We start from the raw sequence: 18,161 nt of genomic DNA, 5'->3' as shown, positions 1-18,161 counted from the left end.
AAGCCCAGCCAGAGCCAAGGCAAAGCCAAGCCTTGTCCCCTCTTGGCTCTGGGGACCGGCTACGTTGTGTCAGCTGAACGTTACGGCCCGCCGACGATCCCTTCTGCCGAGTTGTGCATCCTCTCCCTTGCCCTGCTCTGCTCTGCTCTGCTGAGATGCCGTAGAGGTCAAAGTGGTGCCACATCGTCAAAACATCAACATCCCCCCGCGACCGAACCTACGTGCTGTAGAGCGCCGCACTCCGGCAAAGCGGACCGTGCTGCGGAGATCGTATCCCATCTTGGCCCAGTTGGGCGACCCCGTCCGTCTGCCCTCGAGGCGGGCGAGGAACCCAGGGACCAGCCGTCCGTCTCCTTGCTTGCTTGATCGCGGCTCGTGGCCCGTGGCTCGTGGCTCGTCCCTGCCCTCGACGGCTGGACGGCCCGAGGCGTCATCAGCCCCCCCTCCGTCCGGATGCAAGAGATATAAGAGTAGCCTCGACGGCCTCTCCGTTGTTGCAACCGCATCCATCACATCTTCTCCTGATACCCACACCCCTACAACCCTCTCCTCCTACCCCACACTACCCCAAACCACTCACAATGCTTACCAAGGTCGCTCTCCTCAGCGCTGCCGCCGCTGCCGCCGTCGTCTCCGGTGCTCCTCTGGAGCGCCGTGCCGCTCCCGGCCAGGCCGACATCGACCTCGTCATCCTCAACTACGCTCTTACTCTTGAGCACCTCGAGAACGTGAGTCGCCGTCCAGACCATCCCGTCGCCGCCCTTCCAGCTTGAGTATCGCGCGCTGACCCTGTTGCGACGCGTCGCCAAATATTGTCCCCCGTAGGCCTTCTACCGCGACACCCTCGCCACCTACGACGCCGCTGCCTTCAAGGCCGCCGGTTACCCCAAGTGGGTCCGCGAGCGTTTCGTCGAGATCGGCGGCCACGAGAAGGCCCACGTCGACTTCCTGTCGAAGGCCCTCGGCGACAAGGCCACCCAGGAGTGCACCTACGAGTTTGGCATCACCGACGTCAAGACCTTCGTTGCCACTTCCGCTCTTCTTGAGGGCATCGGCAACAGCGCCTACCTCGGCGCCGCTGCTAACATCACGTCGCCTGAGTACCTAACTGCCGCTGGTGAGCATTGGACGAAAGAGCTGGTTCGATTGGTGTTGGAAGAGTGAGGAAAGGATGGAAACTGACCGAGATGATGGTGTTGGTCTTCGCGTTCGATATTTTTTTCTCCCCCACCCCGCCTTTGTTCTCGCTGCACGTCTTCTTTCGCACGCGCCTCGATCTGGCATTTCTGCATTGTTCCTTCACCCGTCCCTTCACCCGTGCAGGCTCGATTCTGACTGTCGAGGCGCGCCACTCGTCGTGGGTCAACTCGGCGGTGCAGAAGGGCGACGGATTCGGCAAGCCGTTCGACACGCCGCTCAACTTCAACCAGACCTACTCGCTCGCCGCGCCGCTCATCAAGAGCTGCCCGGACAGCAACCCGGCTCTGCCCGTCGTCGCCTTCCCCGCCGCCAAGGTCGAGGGCAAGGCGTGCCCCGGCAAGACGGTCACCATCTCGGGCGAGGGCGTCCAGGCCGGCCAGTACGTCGCCGTCCTCTCGGGCCTCTCGACCTCGTTCGTCCAGATCCAGGACGGCGGAAAGATCACCCTCCCCGAGGACCTCGGATACGGCCGCGCCTACCTCGTCGTCACCAAGAGCGAGAGCGTCTCGGACGACGAGGTCGTCGCTGGCCCCGCTGTCCTCGACGTCGAGCTCTCGGCCCAGAAGGCCGCCAAGATCTACGCTCAGTAGACGGGCGCTCCTGCCAACCTCTCACCCCCCCTCCCTCCCTCGTCGCCGCTGCGCACATCCTCCCCTCCCCCTCCACCCTGTCTTTAGCTCGGGTCCACTTTGGACTCTCGCAGCCTTCTCTCTCTCTGTCACTCTCTCCCTCTCTCCCCTTAGTCTTGTCGACTCCCCTCCTCTCGTCTAATACCACTTCGCTCCTTTTTTCCTCTCTGGCCTGCTTGTACCGCACCGCATGCCCGCACTGGTGACGTTGTTGCATCGCACCGCACCGCATCGAATGGACAGTTCTAGTGACGAAAGCCTCAGCCTGTGCAGAAGTCCGCCGCACTCTGAGCCGGATCAGCGTCAGATCGCTTCCTTCCTGCTGACACTCAGCCAGCGTCACATGGGACTGGCCGTCCTCATCCACTAGCGGTCAGGACCTCCGGGGATGTTGCCACCCTCGCGCCTCGACCTTTTTCTCTGCAATTTTTCATTTCATTTCGACTGCACCTCTGCCTTTCCTTGCAACGATTCCGGCTCTATTTTCACGCGTCCCTTGCCGCTCCGCCAAGCGGGGTCTCTAGATCTGGTAGTTTGCCGAGTCGACAATGGTAAAGGCGCTGTAGGTGGCGAGCATGAGCAGGCCTGCAGGGGCGGTCGAAGAGGGGAGGATGGGTGAGGGAGACGAAGAGTCAGCCAAGTGGCCGATGCAAGGGCAGAGCCACGGCGCAAACGAGGAGGAGGGACGCGCGGGACGCACCGATGAAGCTGAGGCCGCCAATGATGGCGCCGGTGACGCGGTTGCGGGGCACGCCCGAGTTGTATCCGACCATGTAGAGGACGCGGGAGACGACCCAGGTGGACGCGAGTCCCGTCGAGAGGCGCGGGTAAAATAGGCCGGTGAAGAGGACGAGGAACATGTAGCTGGGCAGGTTCTCGAGCGTGTTTTGGTGGACGCGCTGTGCGCAGCTGTGCGGCAGGAGGGGTGAGGAGGGGGGGCGAAGGGGATGTTAGAGGGGACAGAGGCAGGCTGGGACGATGGGAGCGGCGGCGCCACACGACCCGACCGGACGCGACTCACTTGAAGAGGTGTGCCTCTCTGCTCTTTTCGGCCTCTTGCTTTTCGGCGTACATCTGCGGGTAGGGGATTCCTGCGGCCTTGCGTGCGGAGCCGACCTTTGCGCCCATGATGAATACGAGCCAGAGGGCGGATACGACTGAGGCGACGCAGTAGCCGTAGCCGACGGGGAGGAGGAGCCCCTGTGCAGCCTCGGTCTTTGGAGCGTAGAAGTGGTAGAAGGCGGGCAGGGCGGCGGTGAGGGCCGGGTAGACGACGTTGCGCGACATGGCGGAGGGTAGTGTGCGGTGGTGAGGGCTAGGGTGATGGGGTGATGGGGTGATAGGATGGTGGTAGGGCGATGATAGTGGCAATGAAATGGGATGGAATGGGACGAGAGAGGGAGAGGGGAGAGGGGGAAGAAGGTGAAGACGAGGTCGATGGACGGGGTTAAAGCAAAGGGCGATGCCAGTCGAGGCGATCCAAGCCGGGCCGCGTCAGGCAAAGCAGGCTGACGTCGGCGTTGACCAAGGAAGGCGGGGCGCGGGTGCCCACATGGCAGCCACCACCAACGGGGGCCCTCTTTGTCGTCGCCGACTTCCGAGAGAGACGCAGCATGGCCCGTGCACGCCGGCAGCAGTGACAACCGGAGCCAAGCCAGCAGCAGCAGCAGCAGCAGCAGTGCCCCAGACACGCGGACACCGAGACCCTTTTGGGCCTTTGCCGCCTCGACGCCCCGCTGTACCACCACCGCCACCCTCGCGTCGTATCAAGTGTCGACGGTGGCACAACTACTCTGACCAGCCCAGCACGCACGCTCGACGGCGTCGCTCCTCATCTGACCGCCTTGCCTTGGCCCATCGTCTGTGTCTCGTACCGAGTCTCGCCCCGCCTCGCAGTCGTGTGCAGCGCAGCCTAGACCGACTTCCTTCTTTGGTCGTGGCACAAGCCACCCGTCCCATGCCCCGATAGGCCTTTGCACCCACGCGCAGCGCAGCGCACCGCAGCGCAGCGCAGGCCGTCCATACAGCCACGGCCTCCCTTTGAGGCAAAGAGCAGACTTGGCAACTGCTACTGCCTGCCTATCCGTTGATCCTTGCCCGGCCCCTATCGCTCCACTCGTCGTCGCGCCCAGTAGGCAACTGTCTTCTTTCACGCGACGATAACGCCCGCCTCCCTGCTGCACTCAGACTACCACCACCACCACCCTCACCACCTCACCGCCAACGACCAACAACAAACTTTGCTGCACGCCCCTGACGACGATTTGCCTCTCGCACCCCGCTCCCCTCGGAACCATCGACGATCCTACATAGACCTCCCCGTCTCTCTCTATTCACGGCCCAGCCTCCCTCTCCCTCTCCCCTCCCCATCCATGGCCACCACCCTCGTCCCGCCGCCGCTCACTCTCCTCACCATGGACAGCCGGTAGAGCATCGTCGCGCCCTCATCCATAGACTTACTCGCTGGCCTCCTCCTAGACGTCAGACCTTTCCACGACCCTACCGACCGACCGACAGGCTCCCCGACTCCCCCCGCCTCGCCATGCCAGCACCCGCCACCATGGCCCACACCGGCGTCCGCTTCCACCGCTCCCATTCGGTCCCCACCTCGGCCTTGCCCTCCTCGCCGACGACGACGACCGCCTTCAAGCTGCGCCTCCGCCGCCTTTTTGTCCTCGTCAGCACCCTCCTCGAGGCCACCCTCTCCGCCCTCCTCTCCATCTACACCCTCTTCTGGCCAGATGAACCGCTGACAACGGCAAACGATCGCGCCTCGCCGCCGCCTTGGGACACGTCCAAAGGCGAGGCCCTCGTCATCTGGGCAGCCACCCACGACCACCTCGCCCGCCTCTTGGCCATCCGCCTCGCCGCCGCCACCCCGTCGTCGTACGCCTTTACCGAGAGCGGCGCATCGATGGCCTCGGCAAAACCACCCTACACCTGCATCGTCCTCCTCTCCGACCCGGCCCAGCTCCCCATCCTCGTCGCAGAGTGGGCCGCCAAAAAGGCCCAGGTCGAGGCCCAGTGGAACAAGAGCCACCCGCCTCGCTGGTCCGCACAACCCAGCCCGCCCTACAGCCCGCACGCCGACCGAACGGGTAGAGCCGGGCCCACCACCCATCTTCCGCGCGACCGCAGACGCACCAGCACCAGCAACAGCAACAGCAACAGCGCTGCCGCCGGCAATGCCTCGGCGTCGGCTTCGAAATCGCCCTCGCCCGAGCCACGCTCTTCCACATCGCCCTCTTCGTCGCCGCCGCCGTCGCGTCGTCAGCAGCAGCAGCAGCAGCAGCAGCAGCAGCAGCAGCAGAGACCACGCCGCCGCTCTCGCTCGCTGCTCGGCCAGCGCCCTTGGCGCGACTGGATTCCCTCCAACGTCGTCGGGTTCGCCCTCGACGCCCTCAAAGGATGGAGGATCGGCCAGGCGGACAAGCTCAACATCGGCTCAGTCATCCCCATTGTCGCCGACCCCTCGTCGCCAGAGAGCCTCCCCTACGCGAAGAGCACCATCAACGCCTACTGCCAGCTCCACAACCTCGTCCTCCGCGGCGTCATTGTCGTCCCCTCGGTGCTGGGTCCGCGCTACGTTGTCGGTGGTCCGAGTTTCGGCTCCAACTCTGGCTTCGGATCGAGGGCGTCGTCGGCGTCGTCGATGGCCTCGTTTAAGGATGAGTCGTCGCCGTCGCCGTCGTCGTCGTCGTCTGAGGATGCCGAGGCGGTGACAGCGTCGTCGAGGCCTCCTGCCCAGGCGCATGTTCACATCGACCGTGACCTGTTTGGCAATGTGGCAGAGCGCCAGTCGGATCGCGAGGGAGGTCCCCGGCGCCGTGGTCGAGCGAGCGGCGGCGTTGGCGGTCCAGCTGACGTTGAGAGTACAACTTCTGCGCCGCACCTGCCGCCAATCGAGACGTCGTTCGAGACGTCGATGCCGCTGCCACCGCCGCCGCCGCGCCAGCAGCAGCAACATCGACGAGCGTCGGCCGGTCGGCCCTCTGGCTCGGCCTGGGAAGGCGACGATGTAGTCGCCTCGCCGCCAATGTCTCCGGCCACGCAGCGGGCGAGCCGGCGCCAGGACGAGGAGCTCAATACGCTGCGCGCCGCCATCAAGACTGACCTGGGCGACTCGGCCGCGCTGGTCAATGCCCTCTTCCCGGCCTTGAAGCAGGGCCAGGGCCGCGTGCTGGCCCTGGTCCCCTCGGGCTTCGGCGTCGACCTGCCAGACGACCTCGACTTTCTCGAACGCTTCGGCCAGCGGCGCGACGTCGTCCTCGCACACTGCCGCCATCCGGCCGCGTCTGCGTCTGCGTCTGCGTCGGTTCCATCGTCGTCGACGACAACGGCGGCGGCCATCGATGATGCGAGGGCGGTGTCGCAGCGGCGGCGCCAGGACCGCAAGCGCAAGCACGCGCTGCCGTGGCCGCCGTCGACGCGCACGACGGTGCGCGAGGCGCTCGAGACGATGTGGACGTCGCTCACGCCCGAGTACGCCCACAGCGGCGTGGCCATCACGCTCATCCAGACGCCGCCGCTGCTCGCCACACCCATGCCGCCGTGTCCGCGCGCCGTTAGCCGCGGTGATGAGCAAGACGAGCAGCAGCAACAGCAGCGGTCGGCGTCGTCGAGTGCGGGCCAGGATCGGCGTCGCGGTGGCCAGCAACAGCAGCAGCAGCAGGAGGCGTACTATGCCTCGCGCCGTCTTCGTCCTCGTCCTCGACCGACTCGGTTCGGTCTGACGTGGTGGCTCTACATGCTCTCGCAGCGGGGCCGCATGAAGCTCTACGACCAACCGCCGTATCGAGGCTGGTTTGACGTCGGCGGCGGCGCCGGCGAGGCGGCATCTTCATCGGCTGCCGCTGCCGCTGCCGCCGCCGCCACCGCAGTAGCAGGCGGGGATCCGTACGTCGTGGTAGACGAGACGGAGCTGGCGTCGCGGGACAAGGGGCGACGAGTCCGCCTACTTCGCCGCGCGGTGCGGATGGGGATGGAGGTGAAGCGACTCATGTCGCCATTCGACACGATCGACCTCGGTCCCGCTCCGCCCGAGCCCGATGCGTCTTGGTCAAGTACGGATCTAAGTGCCGAAGAGACGTTTCTGCTACGCCACGTCGATCCGGCATGGACGCATCTCGCCTCTTCCTCGCTGTCCACGTTGAGGGCTGAGAAACAGTTCGAATTCGAGGAGAACCACTGTCGATGGAGGGACGAGATGGAGGAGAGGGCGAGGAACGACGTGGCCTTGTTTGAAGTGGTCAGGAGGGCGTTGAGGGATCGTCCGAGACGGTGGTACCCCGTCGGTCTGGGCGCGCGTCTTGATGCCACACTGCGCATCGTCCCCGGTGCCGTTTGGGCAAAGAGGTGGATCAAGGAGCTCGTGGATTACTAGCTACATCGCTCGCACAACTCGGTACAGGCGTCGTGTCGTTTCTTCTTGTCCTCGCTCTTCCCCCCCCCCATCCCCCCTTCCCTTCTCTCGCCCTTCATCTTCCCACCGACCCCCCTACCTCGCTTTTCGCTTCATCCTCCCCCCCTCCCCCCCCCCTCGCCACTTTGCACAGCACCACCACCACCACCACCACCACCACCAGCAGCATTGTCAGCATCGTCTCTCACTCGGCCACCCACCGGCCCGTCCCTCCAGTTCTATAGCCCCCACGCACGCACGCACGCACGCACGCACGCACGCACGCGCATCGCTCCTCGTCCGCTTCCTCTTTCTCTCGCTACCCTACCTCGATTCCCCCTCCTCTCCCCGCATCGCATCGCATCGCATCGTATCGCATCGCACCACATCCCCGCCCCTCGCCGGTTGCATACCCGTACACACTCAGCCCAGCCCCAGCCCCAGCTCCCAGCCCCAGCTCAGCTGCAGCTCCGATCAGATCGAAAAAAAGAAACTGTTCGTTGATGATTCGCTTTCGGTCTCGGTTTCGGGTTCGGCGCGTGTAACGAAAAGAAAAACAGACCCCCAGAGTGAACAAACGAAGTGGATCAAAAGGGCGCGCGGGGAAATCAAGCTAAGATGGACAAGAAGTGCAAGTGGGACAGCTCGAGGTGCGCGGTTCGGGGCGCTGCGCTGCACGCGGCGCTCCGCACGACGCCGTCTAGTGGTCAATGATGGCCAGGTTGCCCGAGATGAGCTTGTTCTCGAGCACCGAGCCTTCTGGGATCTCGATGCGGTTGCCCTCGTTGGCGACAATGATGACGGTGCCGCGGAGGGTAATGTTGCGCCCAAAGACGACGTCGCCCTGGACGGTGAGGTGGTCGAGCTCAATCATCTCGGGGATGCTCTTGAAGCGCTTCTGGAAGTGGGCCACCTTCTTGAACGTGTCGCCGAGCTTGACGACGGGCGTCTGGCCAAACATGCGGCCCGGGTTCATGACGAGCTTGCCGTGCTCGAGGCTGTAGAGGTCCGACGTGATGAGCAGCAGGTCCGAGCAGCTCTTGACGGGCAGGAAGCGCGACCGCGGCACATTGACGCCCTTGGCGCCGCGGAAGTGCTTGATGGCGGCGCCGACGGCCGTCTCGAGCTGGATGACGGCCTCGCCCGAGTCGAGCTGCTTGTTGTTGACGATGATCTCGAGGTCCAGCTCCTCGTTCTCGAGCACGCGCTTGATGGCGCGCAGGTTGAGCCACAGGTTGTTGGTGTTGAAGATCTTGAACTTCTTGATCGACTTGAAGTCCTCGACGTGCTCCGACGGCACCTGGGCAATCTCGAGCAGCCGGATGGTGCCCTCGTAGTCGATGAGCGTGCCGCCCTTGACGTCGGCCTTGGTCTTGTCCGTCACCTCGGAAATAAACTCGGCCTGGGTGTCAATCATGTGCTGGTAGATGTCGAGGTCGACGACGGCGCCGAGGTTGTCGACGTTGGACACGAAGAGGTACTCCTTGCCCGCGTCAATCAGGCGGTCGAGCAGGCCCGAGTTGTTCATGGCGTCAAACAGGTCGCCGTGGCCCGGCGGGTACCACAGGTTCTTGTCGCCCGTCGCGTTCCGCGGGCACGGCAGCAGGCTCTCCTTGTTGACGCGCGGGTACCGGCTCTGGTTGAAAGTGAGGATCTCGACGTTGTGGTTCGCGTACTTCTGGATCACCCGGGCCGTATCGTCGTCGGTGTTGAACGAGTTCATGAGGATAAAGGGCACGTTGACGTTGTGGACGCTGTTGAGGTGCTCAATCTGGCGCACCGAGAGGTCGAGGAAGGTCATACCCTCGCGCACCTCGATGACCGACTTGGGGCCGACGCAGCCCATCGTCGTTCCGAGGCCGCCGTTGAGCTTGAGCACGGCGAGCTTGTTGAGGATGGCCGGGTCGCTGGCCTGGCGCAGCTCGGCGTAGGGCGTGATCTGCTTGGGCGACGGCGCCTGGATCTTGTTCCAGTCGCTGCGGTAGGCCGAAGTGGGGGCAGAGAGGAGCAGCGGGGGCAGCACCGAGGGCAATTGAGGTCAGGCCAGGTCGTCTCAGCTCGCCTCGTAACTCCTTCATCGCACTGCAGCCACGCATTCGGCTTTCGCCCCTACTCACAGCTTCTCGCCCTTGGCCTTCTCAGAGAGGTAGCGGTTGAAGAGGTTGAAAAAGCCCGACATCTCGGCCTCAAAGGCCTGTGAGGATCAACGGCGGTCGCAGCCAAACGGGCAGTCCGTTGGTCAGTCAAACGGCAATTCAGGGCGCTTGAGCCCGGCTGCCGCACCCGCGACGGGATGTTCCGGCGAGAGACTCCATCAGGAGCGCTGCGGGCGGTCCGGCCCGCTGCAGGCCGCAGACCATTCAACCTCGCGCCGCAGCAGCCTGCGCGTCGTCGGCGAACTCGCTCGCGGCGACTCACCTTGCGGACAGTGGGCTCCTCGATGCCCGAGACCATCGAGTTGAGCTCGTTCCTCATGGCCTTGGCGGCGACGCCAGTGGTGGCCGACTTGAAGTCCTACAGACGTGGAAAATGGGCGAGGCAGGCAGGAGCGTGAAGGAGACAGACAAGAGGTTGCCCGGGATCGAGGATCAGTCAGCCAAAGACTCGGCCGCATGATCCCGGCGCCAAAGGGGCTGTGTGGGCCACTGCAGTCGTCGACCGGCCTGGGAAGCACGGTCGTCGTGGCCGTCGTCGTCGCCCTCGGCTCGTCGCTCGGCGTCGTTACACGCTACCGGCTGAGCCAGCAGCGTGAGGCAGGGGCGGCGCCAACGTGGGGCACTCACAATGTGCGAGGCGCCGCGGGTGCGGGAGGCCTTGATCTGGGGGCCATTCTGGGGCGTGGAAAGGGTGGCCATCTTGTGCGGTGCGTGTGTTTGTTGCGGCGGGAGAAGGGAGGGAGGGAGGGAGGACAGGGGGTTGGTGGTGAGAAGGAGCGGAGCGGCGGCGAGGGGCAGGCGATGGTTTTTGAGGCCGCAAGAGGACGGGGGCGATGCGTTGCGCTGCGTTTGGGCCAAGGGCCTGGCCTGGCTTGGTGGGTTGGTTGGTTGGCTGGCCGGCCTGGTCGGCCTGGTCGGCGTCCACGGCGATGGTCGATGCTGGGCTCGTGCTGCTGGTGCTGCTGGTGCTGCTGGTGCTGCTGCTGGTGCTGATGCCCCTGCCTAGCCTGCCTGCCTTGCTTGCCTGCCTGCCTGCCTGTTTCTTCTGCATCCGTGGGGGCGTGGTCCGTGGGTCGGGCCCACCTGCCCTGCAGAGCGAGGTGGCGGCGCGGCAGGCCAACCAGGCCGGGCGGGAAGGCGGGCGAGACAGCCACACAGGCCGCTGGTTGAACCCTGGCCGCCGCCTGGCAGGCCGGCCTGCCTGGCCCACAGAAGCTCAAGAGTTTCGGGGAGAGGCGACATCGAATTTCCCGCCTCGCTCTCCTGCCCTCTCGCTCGCTCTCCTCTTGCGTGTGGCTCCCCGTGGCCCCGTCGCCTCGCTGCGCCTGGGGAGGAGGGGGCCGTGGTTTCCCCACCACCTTTTCATCAATCGCCGCCCTCGTCCTGCCTCTTGTCGATCTCGAACCGTACCTACCCGCGTGTGGCGGGTCGTTGGGCACCGGCGAGAGGCTAGGGCGAGCGGATCAGGCCTGCCAAACGACCAGGCGAGAGCACATGGCGAATCTTGATCCTTGACTTGCTTCTCGAGGACGACAGGCAAGCGGCGGGGCTCCTCGGTCTGCTCGCCCCCTGCCCGCCGTACGGTCCGGTCCTGCCTCTTTGTCGGCCAAAGCTGCGTAGGTGGTCGAGGCCCGACCAGGTGGCGGCGAAATCCGTCTGCCGTATCGTACCCTTAGCTTGCTCGCTCTCGAGCTTCCATCTTCGCCTCTCCTCGTCTCGCATCATTCCCTCTTCCCCAAACCAAACGCCCGTCGTCCAAGCGCAGCCTGTTTTGCCTCCTCTCTTAGCACAACGAACCCGAACCCCACGGCGTTTCGTTCCCATCGAACCTCATTCCTGGCTCATGCGGTACGGTACGATACGGTACGATCAGCTCTGTGCAGATATCCCGCCACGGGACGACTCACCCCTCTGGCGGTACTTCAGCGGTCGCGGTAGCGGGTACTGTACGGCATGGCATGGCACGGTGGCGGGACGTGCAGGCCTGGCATGCCAGGGCAGGGCAGGGCAGGCCCATCGACGGACAAACGTGCACCAGCCTAGCGCCGACACCTGGCCTGCAGCCAGAGAGACAGAGCCAGAACGGCGACGATCGTAGGCGCGGCGTGGTAACCCACCGGCGCCGACCTCCTGCCTCTGCTGGCCAGCGCTTGCTTCACGTACAGCCCGGCGAATTGTTTGCCTGCCCGCCTCCTGTCTCCCTGCCTGCCGGCGCACCACAGGCAAGCCGCCCCTGCAGCCTAGCCTGGCCTCGCTGGCGCTGCAGCAGCATGTCCCTGAAGTCGCCCGCGCCCCGCCGACCCGACCTCGCTCGCTCGCCTTCCTCCCCTCGCTTTGCTGCCATCGCGCCACCATCGCGTCGAATCGCATCGCATCGCACCGACCAAAGGCGGCGGGGCCCGAAACTCGTCCAGACGGGAATCGTTACGTCTGCGTCCCGATGACGGATGCTGTGACCTCTCAAGGCTCGCAAGGTATGATACAGTAAGAAGGGAGAAAGGTACGACGGAATCAATGGGATCAAGGCAGATGGGACATGCTGGAGCGGATGAATGCATGTCCTGGGCGGGCCTGGTCTGGCGCTCAGTCCGAATCAGACTGGCCCAGCTCGGCCCAGCTCTCGTCGTCGCTATCGGCGGCCAGCCTCGCCGTCGCACCCACGCCGGCCGGCGACGCCTCGAGCGGCAGCCACGTCTCGCCGTCGCTCAGCAGATCGCTCCGCCCCGCCACCGAGACAACGCCAGACGTGGCCGTCAGCGCGGGCGAGGCCGCACCAGAGGCGGCAGCAGCGGCGGCGTTGGTCAGCTCCCCCGACTGCTGCGCATCGAGGTAGAGCGAGAGGGATCGGTACTCGAGCCGCCCGTCGTCGGCGTCGACGCTGCTGCGTTCCATGCCCGACGGCGCGCTCTCGGCTGTGTCGCTGTCCTCGACGCCGATGAAGTCGTCGTCGCCGACGGTCGGCGAGGTTCCGGCGCGAGTGCCTTGGGACATCGCAGGGCTGATTGGTCTCGCTGACCCGTCGTCCTCGTCGTGGTCGAGGTCGATGAGCGAACGCGCGGGGCCATGAGAGGCCGCGCATGCCTCCGTGAAGCTATGGCTGCTCAAGATGTTGCTCCTCGAGGCGTTGCCCCAGGCGTCTTGGCCGGCCTCGGCGTCGGAGGTGGAGTCAGGCTGCTGAGACCGTCCGCCCAGGTCAAAGACAGCCTGCCACGACGACACGGCCATGTCGCCGACACCCTCGGGATCACCAAAGGGGTCTGCGACCAGGGGCGGACGCGGCGCTGCAGAGAGGATCGAGTAGGCAGTGCGGGGCGAGCTGGCAGAGAGCGGCGTCCTGTCACCGCTGCCGCTGCCGCGGATGCTGTTGCGGTCGTCGTCGTCGTCGGCCTCGTCGTCGCCGGCGGTGCGAGCGAGCGAGGCCGTGTCGGTCATGGTCGGCGAAGCGTCGCCGAGGGCGTGGTGCGGCAGCTCGGGCGAGGCAAGGAGGTCGGTGGCGGTGGCGGGGCCCGCAGACCGTGCCTCTTCGGAGCTGTTCGCAGTTGACACCAGGGCGCCGTTGGGGGCGTTGCGTCTTCGCAGTGCGGTCTGGTGCTGGTCGTCGACGCCGGTCGACTTGGCATAGCCCATCGAGGCAGCGAGATGGGCGCGATAGGCCGACGACTGCCTCTCGTGCATCTCAAACTCGCTGCGCAGCGTCTCGGAAGAGCTTGAGCGGCGACCTCGGCCAACGAGACCCCTAGTCATCTGCTCTTCTTCCGCGTGAGTAATCGCAGATCCATCGCGATACTGGCTACGATGTCCTCGCGGGCTGTGGCGGAACTCGTCGAGCTCGGCGTCGCTGAGGCGGTCCGAGTTGCCGCGGCGGGGCGACCTGCGTCCGCGGATGCCGTCGCGGATGTCGTCGCGGATCTCGTCGACGCCCTCCTGCAGCTCGCGACGCAGCTTTTCGAGCTCGACCTTGATGCCTTGGCGGATGCCGTGGGGCCAGTTGTCCTCCCTCCAGGGCCGGAAGACGCCAAACTCGAAGGCGACGGCGGCGCCTACGCCGGCCGAGGCGGCGGCGGCAATGACGAATGGGTTGACCATGGTTGGGTCGCGGGCGGGGCAAAAGAGCAAGACGAGCGCGGGTGCGGGTGCGATGCAATGACAGGCAAGTCTTGAGAATGGCGACCTCTTGATGCCCGAGAAGGAGAAGGAGACGGCGAAGAGCAGAGAGCAGTGTGGCGGTGGCGGAGCGTCAGGCTGGCTGGCTGGCTGGCTGGCTGGCTAGCGGAGCGGGGCTCAGGTCATAGCCGGTCTGCTGTAGCTCGCCGTCGCGGTGACGAGACGATGGCCGACACTCCTGATGCGAGCCACGTGCTGCGAGGACGTGAATGCGACGGTGACCAAGAGGGAACGACAAGATGCTGGCGAGGGGTTGGTGGTGGGGGGAGAGGGGAGGAGAGCCCCCACGAGACGCCACCGTATCCTCCTCGCTCGCCGCCCAAAACTGAGGCTGTGTGGGGTGGAGAACCCCACATCGGTCCAGGCACGGACCCTTGCTTGCTCGCCTCGCCTCGCTTGGCGTGGCCCGCCCCTGTCAGCGCACCATGGCCAGCGACTCCCTCGACCTCGACCGCCAGCAGCTGCTACGTCGAGAAATGCCTTCAATGCATGACCGGGCCTTGTAGAATCATCGCCGCGGCAAGGGCACACACGGCCATACCATGGCCACGAAATCCAGGCGCCGGCAACGGCCTTGGATTGAGCCCGACAGCCGGCCCGCTGCACCCTCGCCCCACCTGCCTGCATGCCTGCGCCAAGAACGTGGCAGCGAGGTACGTACATAATCTGATGCGAAAATTGCAACGATATCCTCGCGCTTGCTCCCTGCCACGAAGGGGGACGAGGCCGCAACGACAGGAAGACTCGCAGCAGGACCAGGCATCGACTTCAATGTGAGCCAGTCCCAGCGTCGAGGGTCGGGACAGCGGAGATAGACGCTGCAACGGACGACGTCGGTCCATCTCCGAGGCCATCGACGTTCGCTCGCAATGGACATACCTCGCTCGCTCCATCACACTGCCTGCCACAAACGATGCCCGGACGAATCAGACGACGAAGACGAGCAGACATCCGACCATGCTTGAATTCCCAGCGCACGCTGCACCAAAGCGCGCGCCGACCCCACTCAGGCAAGGTAGCGGTACATGCCACGCTCGCCCTCGACTCGCTCCATGTACTCCTGCGCAGGGCCAGGCAGATAGAGGCAGACCGACAAGGCCAGCCACCCACGTCAGCGACCAGCCAGGGCCCACTTTCGCGTCGGCACACCGCGCGCTCACCTTGTCAATCAGTATCTCAAACGTCTTTTTGATCTCGGACACGTCGATGGCGAATCTGGGGCGGGCGGGGTGAAGCGAGGCAGGCAGAGTGCGGGACAAAGGAACACGGGCGTCAGCAGCTGGCCCGCCGAGGCAGCAGATAGGACCGATGCCGCCGCCCCTCTGCGACGACAACGACGACTTACCGGCTCTTGATCTGGTCGACGACCTCGGTGATGAGCTCCGAGTGCTTGATCGTCTTGCGCGCCTTGAGGACGCGCACCGCGGCCGCCTGGAGGATGAGCTCGCGGTCGAGAAACACGCGCTGCTCGGTCGACTTTTGCTCCTCGGCCGTCTCCTTGAGCTGAATCTGGTTGATGCGGATGCGGTGGCGCTCGTTTTTAAAGCGCTCGTTGAACTCAAACTCGTCGTCGTCATCGACATCCTTGCCCTGCGGCACCTTGCGCAGCACCCGCGTCGGAATCTGACCGCACGCCAGGCTCTGCAGCGTCCGCTTGAGCTCCTTGTCCTCCAGACCCGTCTGGGCGCGGATGTCGCGGTAGGAGAGCTTGCTGCTGCTGCTGCTGCTGCCGCCGCCGCCCGCTTCGCCCGCCGCGCCGCCGTTGAAGAGCAGCAGCACAATCGCCTGGAAGGTGCTCACATTGAGCTCCTTGGTGCCCGCCTTGGGGAACGTGGCGACGAGCGACAGCGTGCCCAGCGAGTGCTGCCAGTGCAGCCGCCGGCCGCTGTTGCGGTTCTGGTAGAAGCGGACAAAGTGGTCGGTGGTAGCCGCCATCTGCGTGCCGGAGGCGGGGGATGAAAAACAGGGGGGATTGACGAAGAAAGATGAGGCGGCGGAGCAACAGTCGGGTTAGTAGCGGTGCGATGGGCGCCTCTCTCTCTCTCTCTCTCCTCTGCTCGACCTGCCCTCGGACTCGAACTCACATCGGCGGGCAGGATGACGTCGACCTGCGGGTACGTTGGCCAGTGGGCCTGGGTCAGCACGCTGACGCTCAGGTCGAAGGCGTCCGACTCGGCGCCGCCGCTCTCCTTTGCGGCCTTGGCGCGCGCCTGGGCGTACTCTTGCATCAGATCCCGCGACAGCTCGACGTCCTTGATCATGGTCTCGAGCTTGGCCGTGAAGCCGGGCCCGCACTCCTCCTTGAGCTTGAGGAGCATGCTCTTTTCGGCGTCCGACGAGGCCGAGCGGTTGAGGAGCAGGCGCTTGGCAAAGTGGCGCTTGTAGAACTCCTCAAACATGTCTTTGTCGTGCGTGTAGCGGAAGAGGACGAGCGCCTCGTCGAGGCAGCGCTCGAGCTCGTCGTCAGTCATGGTCTTGTTGCCGCTGCGCAGCTTGACGTCGAGGAACTTGGCGATGAGCTCGGCCGGCTTGTTCTCGCGCCGGTTGACAAACACCTCGAAGCTGTCGCGCTGGGCGTGGACAAAGGACGGCTCGCGCCCGAAGCCGTCGGCGACGATGCGGTCGATGGCCGCCTTGAACTCGAGCAGGCGCTCAATCATCTCGTCGTCGCGCTCGCGGTCGTTGACAATGAGGCCTCCGGCCGCCTTGATGTGGTCGGCAAAGGCGGTGCGGAGGCTGGGCAGCGCGTCGACGCTCCTGAGCAGCGCAAACAGGCGGCCGAGGTCATCGAGGCGGCGGGCCTCGATCAGCTCCGGCAGCCCGGCGATGAGCCGCTCGAGGTGCGCGGCGACCAGCGCCGAGAGGGCCACGTCGAGGTTGCGCTTGCGGCCGGCGTCGTCGGAGAGGAGCCAGGCGCCGCGCTCGGTCTCCTCGCGCACGCGCGTGTCGGCGTAGGCGAGGTAGCCGCCGACGGAGGCGGCCTGTTGGGCCATGCGGGCGGCCGACTCGTCGCGGTAGAAGCGCTCGGTGGCCTGGCAGACGGCCTTCTCGAGCTGTGGGTAGGCGCCGAGGCGGGTGTACATCTGGACGAGGGCGGCGTGGAGCTTGTGATACGGGGCGGTGCCCGCGCGATCGGCGTCGAGGCCGAGGGCGATGCACGCCAGCGCGCGGCGGGAGAGACTGTCGTTTTCGAGCACCTGGAGGGCGAATGTGTCGATGGCGAGGTCCCAGATGCGGGATGTCTGGCTCTGCGAGGAGGCATGGCCACGCGACGACGACGAGGTCGAGGCCGAGGCGGCCAGCTCGCGGTCGAGGGGGAGGAGGACGCTCTGAACCAGAGACACGCGGTCGAGCCAGCCGGTCCAGGCGTCGGAGAGGGTCGCGAGCCAGGAGAGTGCGCTGTCGGGCGTCTCGTCGGTGGTGCCCGATGCGGCGAGGTAGCGCGCGAGCTCGCCGGCGGCGCGCTCCATTTCGATCTTGATGCGGTCGTAGAGGTCGTCGATGCCAGCCGCGTTTGCTGTGAGCTGGAGCTCTGTGATGGCGTAGAGGGACTCGAGCGAGGGGAGGGCTGCGCGGTCTGCGGGGGTCGAGGAGAGGGCGAGGAGGTGTCGTACGGCGCGGACGAGCTCGATGGCCGAGCTCGAGGCATGGCGGTCGGGCAGGCGAGCGGTCGAGGCAGGATCGAGTGCGCGAGGAGTGGCGCGGAGGACGGTTCCCGAGGCGGCCTTTACATGGGTGGCATGGCGGAGGAAGGCGCCGAAGCCGAGGGCGGGGACGGCGGCGCCATGGCTCGACGTCGGCGGGGCGTCGATCGAATGAATGTTGGCTGTGCGAGATGGTGCCAGGGCGGCGGCGAGCGGTCCGGTGTCGCCGCGGTGCTGCTGCGAGTGAAGGCCAAACATGGCGGGGGGCGAGAGCGTTGGCGGTGGTGGCCAGAGAGGCTTGCGTCGCGAACGAGGTGAGGCGATGCGAGGCCGTCGGGGTGAAAGGTGGTGGTGGTGATGGTGGCGGCTTAACCGAAAGCGAACGAGGGCGGGGCGGTGGTAGGCTACGCTCGTGGTGGCTGGCCGCAGCTGGGCCGTGCGCAGGCTGGCCTGGCCTAGCCTAGCCGCCTGCTGGTTGGTTGAGCTGCTTTGACTCAGCGCCCTGCCTCCACCTGTGGCCACCGCTCTTTTTTTCCCCCCCCCTTGGGCGGGTGTGATCGAGGCCAGGCCAGCGAGCAGAGCTAGGGTCCAACCAGCCGGGCTCAGACCACGAAAATCGGGCTTCGCTGGGCCGGCAAGTCGTCTTTCTTCGCAAGACAGCCCAGGCCAGGCCGGCCACTGAGGGGAAAAATCGAGGCAACGCTGCGCCCGCTGCGCCCGCTGCGCCCGCCGCCTCCGCCCCGATTTCTTGATCCTAGCCTGAGCCTGAGCCGCCCGGCGCTGACGAGCCCACCAGCCGGCCGGCCGGCCCCCTCCTCGCCCCACCCACTCAAACTTGGCTGGCTGGCTGCGCCTGGCATCGCCTTTCGACCACCACCACCACCACCACCCGCGCCTTTCAACATCGCCCATTTGCACGCACGCCGTCGCCACTCGACGCAAACAAAGTGCACTCGGGCCTCTTCGC

The 18,161-nt window shown here is 65.7% G+C and overlaps 6 protein-coding genes across 6 annotated transcripts; 2 read left to right on the top strand and 4 right to left on the bottom strand.

Annotated features, from left to right (window-relative positions):
- Positions 1-581: 581 nt before the first annotated feature.
- On the top strand, positions 582-1,790 carry PFL1_05266 (uncharacterized protein; the record flags this gene model as incomplete). Its single annotated transcript, XM_007882793.1, has 3 exons — positions 582-728; positions 826-1,117; positions 1,324-1,790. The coding sequence occupies 3 exons, from the start codon at positions 582-584 to the stop codon at positions 1,788-1,790; spliced, it is 906 nt and encodes a 301-aa protein (XP_007880984.1).
- A 559-nt stretch (positions 1,791-2,349) lies between these two features.
- PFL1_05265 (uncharacterized protein) lies at positions 2,350-3,116 on the bottom strand (the record flags this gene model as incomplete). The annotated part of the gene is made up of 3 exons (XM_007882792.1): positions 2,350-2,414; positions 2,530-2,738; positions 2,851-3,116. 3 exons carry the CDS (start codon positions 3,114-3,116, stop codon positions 2,350-2,352), a joined length of 540 nt encoding a protein of 179 aa, XP_007880983.1.
- Positions 3,117-4,371: 1,255 nt separating this feature from the next.
- PFL1_05264 (uncharacterized protein) lies at positions 4,372-7,212 on the top strand (the record flags this gene model as incomplete). Its single annotated transcript, XM_007882791.1, has 1 exon — positions 4,372-7,212. One exon carries the CDS (start codon positions 4,372-4,374, stop codon positions 7,210-7,212), a length of 2,841 nt encoding a protein of 946 aa, XP_007880982.1.
- Positions 7,213-7,930: 718 nt separating this feature from the next.
- On the bottom strand, positions 7,931-10,085 carry PFL1_06892 (uncharacterized protein; the record flags this gene model as incomplete). The annotated part of the gene is made up of 4 exons (XM_007882810.1): positions 7,931-9,206; positions 9,348-9,424; positions 9,649-9,744; positions 10,014-10,085. 4 exons carry the CDS (start codon positions 10,083-10,085, stop codon positions 7,931-7,933), a joined length of 1,521 nt encoding a protein of 506 aa, XP_007881001.1.
- Positions 10,086-11,969: 1,884 nt separating this feature from the next.
- Positions 11,970-13,472, bottom strand: PFL1_05263 (uncharacterized protein; the record flags this gene model as incomplete). The annotated part of the gene is made up of 1 exon (XM_007882790.1): positions 11,970-13,472. The coding sequence occupies one exon, from the start codon at positions 13,470-13,472 to the stop codon at positions 11,970-11,972; it is 1,503 nt and encodes a 500-aa protein (XP_007880981.1).
- A 1,084-nt stretch (positions 13,473-14,556) lies between these two features.
- On the bottom strand, positions 14,557-17,452 carry PFL1_05262 (uncharacterized protein; the record flags this gene model as incomplete). The annotated part of the gene is made up of 4 exons (XM_007882789.1): positions 14,557-14,610; positions 14,711-14,765; positions 14,896-15,485; positions 15,635-17,452. The coding sequence occupies 4 exons, from the start codon at positions 17,450-17,452 to the stop codon at positions 14,557-14,559; spliced, it is 2,517 nt and encodes an 838-aa protein (XP_007880980.1).
- Between the last annotated feature and the right edge of the window lie 709 nt (positions 17,453-18,161).

Source organism: Pseudozyma flocculosa (genome assembly GCF_000417875.1).
Source record: "Pseudozyma flocculosa PF-1 unplaced genomic scaffold scaffold00018, whole genome shotgun sequence".
In the NCBI taxonomy this organism is placed as follows: domain Eukaryota; kingdom Fungi; phylum Basidiomycota; class Ustilaginomycetes; order Ustilaginales; family Ustilaginaceae; genus Pseudozyma; species Pseudozyma flocculosa.
Note: the sequence above shows the minus strand (reverse complement) of the source record. Positions and strands in the feature narration are given on the sequence as shown.